At 35.4% G+C, this 8,947-nt stretch overlaps 1 protein-coding gene across 2 annotated transcripts; it reads right to left on the bottom strand.

Moving 5' to 3' along the window:
• Positions 1–44: 44 nt before the first annotated feature.
• On the bottom strand, positions 45–7,935 carry LOC117794457 (gustatory and pheromone receptor 32a). 2 transcript variants are annotated; one of them, XM_034635044.1, is made up of 5 exons: positions 1,827–2,311; positions 1,094–1,767; positions 970–1,032; positions 231–320; positions 45–165 (listed from the first exon to the last, which is right to left on the bottom strand). In XM_034635044.1, the coding sequence occupies exons 1-5, from the start codon at positions 2,233–2,235 to the stop codon at positions 70–72; spliced, it is 1,332 nt and encodes a 443-aa protein (XP_034490935.1). In that variant the 5' UTR covers positions 2,236–2,311; the 3' UTR covers positions 45–69. The 2 variants fall into 2 exon arrangements, with proteins under 2 accessions (XP_034490935.1, XP_034490936.1); XM_034635045.1 differs by lacking the exons at positions 1,094–1,767; positions 1,827–2,311 and adding an exon at positions 7,009–7,935.
• Between the last annotated feature and the right edge of the window lie 1,012 nt (positions 7,936–8,947).

Below are 8,947 nucleotides of genomic sequence, written 5' to 3' on the forward strand. Positions count from 1 at the left end.
AAATTGACTTAAGATTTGTAATGGTAATAAATATAGTTAATAAATTGAAACGATAAATACAATATATATTTAAGTTTCATTTTGTACTTGTTCCTCTAGTTTTGAATCCTCGAGTTGTTTAAACTGTATCAATATTACCAAATATGTGGTAACAGCCGAAAATATCTAAAAAATAAATATTAATTTAAATATAAACAAAGTTAGTATTTATTTAAATAAAAATAACTAACCTTGAATAGAGTAGAGTTGTCAATGGCAAAAAAGCCATAGGCTGTAAATTGTACCTCCTGTTTAATGCTTTTGGTTAAAAATTTGTCAATCTGTTGGTGGAAAATTAGAATAAAAGTCAGGACAAGGAATTTTAAGCCTACCCATACATATAATGCTTATAAGCAAGGATGTTAATCGTTTCTAATTCACAGTTCCCAAATCTAGTTTCGATAAGGTCATTTAGAGCACTTACATCATTTTTCTATGGTAGGACTTTTACTTGATATCAGGCAGGTTAGCTGGCTGATATGGTAATAGCTCAGTAATATCTTAAGCAACGGCCAATGCATAGTTAATTATGAAAATACTAAGTTGACTAGTTAAAAATATTCTATGATTTTACTTTGAATTTTAAAGTCTAAAATCTTTAGAAATTTAAAGTAGTTTTCTTTTACATCTGTATCAAATAAAATGAGTTTGGTAAGGATTAGAAAAACAATGCAATTTTGACAGAGTAATTTTTGAAAAATAACAATTATTTATATCGTATTATTATTTGTATTATTCAAATACAATAAAATAAAATTAAAAAGTTTTTTTAACTTCAAATATCAAGAAAAAAAATATAAAAATTGCAAAAAAGATATGAATCAAAACCTTGGCTTAAGGAGTTTTTTAAAATGTTTCAACGAACGAAGCTTTTCTTAAACTTTGCAGCTTGCAGACTTGCTTAAAAAACGAACGATATTCGATACTTACGATATTCTGAAACTCTTTGCTTTTGCCGTAAACGCGCGCCAATATCTGAGCTGTAGTATTAGCCTGGAAAAGAAAAAGGAACTCATTAAGAGGTTGACATTTCAATCAACACACAGAGACACACCTCGTAGGTTGTGGCACCACAGCTACGCGACAAGAGGGCCAAGAGGGAGGTGTGTAAACAAAGCCAGGCGAGGCACCACTGCATTATGTGAGCCGAGATGACGCCCTTGTTATTGGTGATCTGGACAAACAGGTTATACCAATTGGTGGTCACCGTATAGAAGGAATATCCTAGAAAGCAGACGATAATCAGGCTGCAACTTTCGTTGATGCTCTTGTAAATGCGCAATAGTTTGTTGTGAGTGCGATAAATGAAAAGCGAATCCTCTGGAAAATTCTCCATGGCCGAGACCAACTGGCGACGACTCTTGGCAAGTTTCTCTTGCTGGACATACGTGAAGGCATTAAGCAGTTGATTGACAAACTGGAAACGAATGCAAACGATTCGAAGCAGGGCGGAGGCAAAGACAATGTATATGGCGGTCAGACCGTTTTGTACGGCATAGAAGGCTATCAGGATGTAGGAGGTGGGTGTGATGATTCCCTTGACCGTGTAGATGCGGAGTATCATAATGTATGCCTGACAGCAGACAATCACCACCAGAAATTTGACCGAAAAGTTGCAATTGTTGCCAAGGACAACGCCAAACTGACGTAGCACTTCTTTGTCCAGCTTGAGGATCTCGTTCATGATCTCTAGAATGCTCTTTGTATTGCGGGCACAAACAAAGACGGCTAAAGAAAACGTGATACAGGATAAGCCAGCTCTTCGGAGGATCATCATAGGCACTCACTCAGGGTGTAGGTAAAAATGCAGAGTAGAAGTTCAATCCATTGATTCACGTTGTCCGTCTCCCGCAAGGAGAAGAACAACTGGTCCGCATTGGGTGTAATCAGGCTATAGATGTTGAATATCGTCAATGCATGAACCACACCACGCACAAAGAACGAATAGAACTCGTTTGTCTTGGTGGGGGGACCCACCTCATAACTGGAGATTTGCTCGTAAAATGGCAACAAACCACAAGTCTTCAGCACGGTTAAAATGGTGGTGATGTCCTCGAAGACAGGACTCTCCGATGATGCTTCTCTCCGGGCAAACACATCATTCGAGGGATGTCTAGGATGAGAGTGTAGATGCGGTTGTGGATGCAAACGCGAACTGTGCGAAGCCATTTCAATTATCCAAGTGTTGGGACTCATTGTCGACAGGACACTGTCGCCAGGAGTTTACTAACTAGATGTGAAATTAATGTGAGTGTATGGGGAAACTATTCAAACGCACTTAATCTTATCTGATCCGGAAAACTGAGGGCCTCGGGGCATGATTATCGCATAGACGACATGCGACAGGTTCCATTAAAATAATTAATTTAAATGTCGGCTTATTGTATCAGGAAGTTTAGTAACAACAACAATAAATGCACTCATGTGAATGTTTGTAAATAAACGCGTGTAGTTCCAATTTTTGATTAATTACTATATATGTATGTTATGCACTAAAGTACACATATTTTGAAAACCCATGAATACTTGCATGAACACCCATGAATGCATTCATGAATACCCGCAGCAGTGAAATTGTGCAGCACTTTGCAATGATTACACTAGGAAACAAATTTTGACTTTTTTTTTTGAACTGAGCCAAATCCACTTTTTTGAATAGAATTTTGAGAGTTTTTTAAAATTTGTCTTTTTTCTTGCCGTATTTTAGAGGTGCTCCCACTTTTGTCATCACTACTTGAGAATGATAAAACCGAAAGCTAATGAATATATCTGTAATTCATTTATACACAGTCTAAGATTTAAACCAGTAGTTTTAGAGCTTTTAATTTTTGAATAAGGAAAATTTTGTGTTTTAAAGCTTTTATTAGCTTTATTTTACTTAAAAATTCAAGGAAAACTAGAAAAAAATCCTTTGCAAAGCTGCATTAATTGAGCGTCGTTTAAGATGTAATTCATTAAAATCCATGAAGAAACGGCGATGTAATAACATTTTATATCAAGGTATGATTTTTTCGATTTTGATGACTTCCTTGTAGAGCGGCAAGACCTTTAGTATGAATTTTTTTTGTGTTTTGAGAAATTCCAAACAAGCTCACAGGAAATCTATTTGCTGTTGTCTTACACATTTGGTTAAAATCGGATTACTATATCATAAAGCTGCAATATGAACAATCGGTTGAAAATCCATCTTTTGCATGAAAAGTTATGTTATTTCTTGAAATATATCAACCAATCGCACAGGTTGTATATCTATACATCACTACCAAATTTGGTTCAAATCGGTTCACTATTGAATATAGTTGCCATAGGAACGATCGGTCAAAAACCACATATAGAATGTAAAACTTTCTTATTTTCTAAGACATTTCAACCAAACTCACAAATTGTGTATTTTATGTTGTCTTATACATCTTCACCGAAATCGGTTCAAATCTGTCCACTATATCATATAGCTGTCATAGGACCGATCGGTGTAAAATCATGCTTTAGTATGAGAAACTTTTTTGTTTTTTGAGATATTTAAACTTAGCTGGTAGAATATGCAACTATGATGGTCTTATGCATCCTGACCGAAGTTGGTTCAAATCGATCCAATATATCATATAGCTGCCATAGCACGGATCGGTACAAAATCAAGTTTTGGTATATAAAACTTTTTAATTTTGGAGATATCACAATCAAACTGGATATTTTTAATTGCCCTTTACATCCTTACCAAATTTGGTTGAAATCGGAGCCCTGTAACATATAGCTGACAAAGGAAAGATCGATACGAACGGTCGATAAACAACCTTTAATATGAAAAACTTTTTTATTTTTATGTTATCTGTACCAAACTTACAAATTAAGAATCTCGTATCCTGTAAATTTGGTTGGAATCGGACCACTATAGCATATAGCTGTCAAGGGACCGATCAGTCGAAAATCAACCTTTACGTAAAACTTGCTTCATTGTTTATGTGCTAACAACTTAGCCGTCCTATCCTAATATCGAAATAGAAAATCGCCAAAAATATGCATCGAGTTGTCGATATATCGGAAAATAGAAGATCGCGTTTTTAAAAAAAAATTTTTTTATTTGAAAACGTAATTGAAATCACAAAATACACTCGTCCTTTTTTTATAAATTTTATATTTCTTGCATCGTTTTCATGCCTAATTCAAACTTTGACAATTTTGTAGTTTATGTTTTACGGACGCTCATCAAAAATTGGACGACTTAATTCTGAAAATTAACTACGATGAACAAGCCCTAGTGAATTGTCGATTTTTCATGGAAATCGATTTAATCAACTCGATGGATCGTCCAAAAAATCATTTAGTTGAAGAACTCAATAATCTCTTCCACGAAAATAGAGTTGTCGATATTTCGATATATTTTTACATTACTACTACATACCAAACGAATTCGTTAATACACTTTTAAATACACCTAAAGTATACTATCTCGTAATTTAATTTTCCCTTAAACTCATAAATACGCTAATGCACTCGCGAATACAACCACAAGCAATGCGCACAAACAATTCAGTTGTAACAAGGTGTTTGTGCTTATATTTTAATGTCCAGTAATTTTTACGTGTGAACATGAATTCAATCATGAATACAATCATGAATACACTCATGCATTTAGCATTGTGTGTTAGAGTGCATCGATTTGTATGGGCGCAAAAAAAAATTGAATATGGTAACCCATATCCCACAGAAAAAACCCCCACACGAGGTAAAAGTCTAGTGACGAAAGCAATTTCTAGCCCCAAAATTTCTGATATCCAATTTTGTGACGAACAAAATTCAGTTTAATCTAAAAATTTTAAATAAAAATATAAATTAATAAAAAAAAAGCGAAAATTGGCATTGTGCACTGTGAGTAAAAAGGGTGAGCTTCTTTGTACATAAAAATTACTTTTTGCGCAGTGCCGAATGCCAATTTTCGCTTTTTTTTTATTAATTTATATTTTTATTTAAAATTTTTAGATTAATTTAACAAAAATCGTTAGAGCCGTTTTGTGAAAAATCACCAAAATGTAAGCTAAAAAACTTTATTTCACCTGTTAAATATTACCTGAGTACTTTAGAAAAAAAGTTTAAAGGTACGCCTAAAAGCCCTCAAACATACTTTTCCAATGATTTTCAAAAAGTCGTAGAACAAACATTTCTAGATTTTCGAAAGGGAATAAATCCCCATCATTACATTTAAGCTTCTTTAGCGCTTTGATACAAACAGACAAACAAAGAAACTAACTTTTCATTTAATTTTGAGAAGTCCACTAAAATTTTCAAATTTATTTATCTTTTGAACCAGTTATAGGGTTTGGGTGATTGAGGTATCAATCAACGCGTATTTTTAAGAATTTTTAAAAAATAAAAAATTTTACCAAAAGGCCCCAACAAATTTTCCAACTTAGCTGTATATATTTCGTCACTAACGCGAACTGCCGTCCGCAGTGATTCGTAATCTACTGTCAATTCTAAGTTGTTTTCACTATGAAACCATAGTTCTAAAATTAATTCCTAGTCGCCAATTTGAGACCCCGTACTTAAAAAAAGTACAGGGGTCTATTGGGTTTGTTTTAACGAATATGTGCGTAACAGGCAGAAGGATGCGTGGCACACCCTATGAAGTATATATATTCCTGATCAGCATCAATAGCCGAGTCGATATAGCAATGTCCGTCTGTCCGTCTGTCTGTCCGTCTGTATGAGCGCCTAGATCTCAGAGACTATAAGAGATAGAGACACCAAACTTGGTATGTAGGTTCCCCTACATTGCAAGCAGATCAAGTTTGTTTCAAAATTCGGCCACGCCCCCCTTATCGCCCACAAATCGAAAAAAATTTCATATCCAAATTATAAGAACAATTTAAAAGCTAGTGACACCAAATTTGGTATGTAGATTCCTCTATATTGAAGGCAGGTCAACTTTGTTTCTTTGTTGAATCGGACCACTATATCATATAGCGCCTATAGAAACAATCGGTCGAAAATCAAGTTTTAGTATGAAAAACTTTTTTGTTTAATGAGTTATTGTAACCAAACTGATGCAATAAGCATATAACTTGGTTTTATATATCCTGCCTAAAGTTGGTTCAAATCGGACCACTATATTATATAGCTGTCATAGGACCGATCTGGCGTAAATCAAGTCTTAGTAAGACAAATTTTTTGTTTTATGAGATATCGTAGCCAAACTAATAGAATATTCATTAAACTTGGTTATATATATTCTGTCCAAAGTTGGTTCGAATCGGACCACTATATCATATAGCTGTCATAGGACCGATCGGGTGAAAATCAAGTCTTAGTATGAAAAACTTTTTTGTTTTATTAGATATCGTAACCAAACTAATAGAATATGCATTATATTATATGTTATATTTATATATCCTGTTCAAAGTTGGTTCAAATCGGACCACTATATCATATAGCTGTCATATGACCGATGGGGCGAAAATCAAGTCTTAGTATGAAAAACTTTTTAGTTTTATGAGAGATCGTAACCAAAATTATAGAATATGCATTTAAGTTAGTCTTATACATCCTTACTGAAGTTGGTTCAAATCGGTCCACTATATCATATAGCTGTCATAGGACCGATCGGGCGAAAATTAAGTCTTAGCATACAAACTTTTTTGTTTTATGAGCTATGGTAACCAAACTAATAGAATATAAATAAAACTAGGCTTTATTATTAGTTTTTGCCATAGTAAGTACGGGGTCTCCGACAGTCGAGTATACTCGGCTGCAGCACCGGCCGACTAGTTTGAGTTACTAATGAATACGGTAACACTCACGATAACACTTACTTTTTGTATAAGCTCGAGCGTTTGGCACGAATCCATCCACTTTTTAAATTAAATACACTCGTAAATACATTCATTTATGAATATGTTTACACTCATGAATACTTTTACATTATAAAATCGCTCAAATATTCATCTATAACATAGATCCTACACGTAAACTTACCTCTGAGGCTAGGCAATCAAAGGAGCTGCAGATAACAGCCATAATGACAGTCTCCGCAAAAACCCAGGCGCAGGATAATCCAATGGTATCATATTTCTTACGCAGTTGAATGGGCGTGGTAAGGGTAGAGAATGCCAGGTAACTCTGATTGGTCACCGTGTAGAAGGAGAAACCAAATAAGAAGAGCAATCCCACGCCAGTTATTGAGTTCATGTTTTCGTTTATAAGGCGAAACTTGCAGAATATTTCGATGAGATTGCTCAGCTCTACCCAATCCTCTTTGGAGTAAAGCTGCTTCTCCTGTCGGGTAAACTCATCCAGGCGAGCATTAAGGAACTCAATCCTTTGGGCCAGACACTTGAGTATGGTGCGCAAGTAGAGAGCAAAGAGGCTGGAGTAGATCATCTGCAGGCTGTAGACTATAATAAGGATGCACTCCCGCTTGGGATTGATGTGGCTTTGAAAGTGTATATAGTAGAAGGCGACGACAACAACACTCGCCGAGGCAAGGACCAACACTGTGCCCAGATAACGACAACTATAAATGCCTACATATCCCTGTGCCACCAGATACTCATCTAGTTTGCAGAGATCCCTGATGGTGCGATAATGCTTGGATGCATTGGCGACACAAGAGACCACAATCACGGTATAGCTGCAAATGCAGAAGAGCGTCTCAATGGTCAGATTAATATCCTCCGTGTCTCCCTTCATATGTGTCATCAACTTGTACTCATTCGATACGAACAACACATCCTCGCAGAATAGCACTCCGCTAACCAGAACAACCAATGCCACAATGAGTCCATAGAACTTCCCTTCAGCGCTGATCTTGAAGCTATCCAGCTGATCTCCACTGAAGAAAGGCAGCAGTGCACATAGCTGTGTGGGCATCGCCACAAACAAAATATCCCGTAGGATTTTCATCATGTGATGGTGTAAGTTCAACGTACGAAAATCGAATGTTGAGTCTACTTAACAAAACCAGACACCGGATATGTTCTTTGCCTAAATGTGCATCATTTACTGTTCCTATTACTACCAAATGATATCATTAGCGTAATTGAATGTCAATTAGATGAATACATTTTTCCTCCATGACATAAAAATATTTTAGGAAACCTTTCACACCAACTTAATAAACATTTTCAGCATCTATGTATATTAGCTTTCAACTTAGAAAAGACCTGACAAACTAAATAATACGTCTTAGTCGCTAAGAAACACTTTTTTACTGTGTGGGGAAAGAATATTTCTTTAATTTTTTTTATACAAATTTTATATTATTAAAGGCATTATATTTGAGTATGGATAGGAAAAGCGATTTAATCTTAAACAAACGATGAACAATTTAATAAAATATTAAGTAAAAAAATGTAATTCAATTTTCAACAGTAAATAAAATTAAATTTATACTATAATTAAGGGCTCAAATGTCGACCCCAAATACGATACAAATCGCTTGGGAATTAACAGAGTTAACATTGGAGAGTAAAAGAATAAAAATGGAATAGCTTGTGTAATAAATTGAAAATTCATAGCTCATAAAGCGACTTAAAACAGCTGGTCGAAAGGCATGACAAAACGATTAGGCGTTAAGATGTGAGATAAGCTTTTGGATAAGCTTTCATGGCTGTTATGTATACAACATTGTGTGTGTGTGTGTGTGTGTGTAATACCTACTAGAGATGGGCACGGGTCTTTTCGGGCTTCGTGTCCCGCGGGCCTCTTCAAAAAATCCACGGGCTTCGGGCCTGAAAATCGTGAACGGGATTTTTTCGTTCGGACCCGGGCCGTAGCTAAAAGCCCGAAGCCCGGTAGGCCCGAAAAGTCACGATTTTACCCTTACTTTTTATATGGATTAATAATACTTTTTCTGTTATAATAATTTATTGCTAATATCATTCACGCATATATATTATCAATGCGCATCGATATG

Source organism: Drosophila innubila (genome assembly GCF_004354385.1).
Source record: "Drosophila innubila isolate TH190305 chromosome 2L unlocalized genomic scaffold, UK_Dinn_1.0 4_B_2L, whole genome shotgun sequence".
In the NCBI taxonomy this organism is placed as follows: Eukaryota; Metazoa; Arthropoda; class Insecta; order Diptera; family Drosophilidae; genus Drosophila; species Drosophila innubila.

What these genes read in the sequence shown, in the direction of transcription:
- LOC117794457 (XM_034635044.1), bottom strand. Translation starts at nt 2,235, where the DNA reads ATGAGTCCCAACACTTGGATAATTGAAATGGCTTCGCACAGTTCGCGT. An exon ending in CATTTTTACCTACACCCTGA is followed by an intron (nt 1,768 to 1,826) that starts GTGAGTGCCTAT and finishes CGTTTTCTTTAG; the next exon opens with CCGTCTTTGTTTGTGCCCGC. An exon ending in GCAAAGAGTTTCAGAATATC is followed by an intron (nt 321 to 969) that starts GTAAGTATCGAA and finishes TTCCACCAACAG; the next exon opens with ATTGACAAATTTTTAACCAA.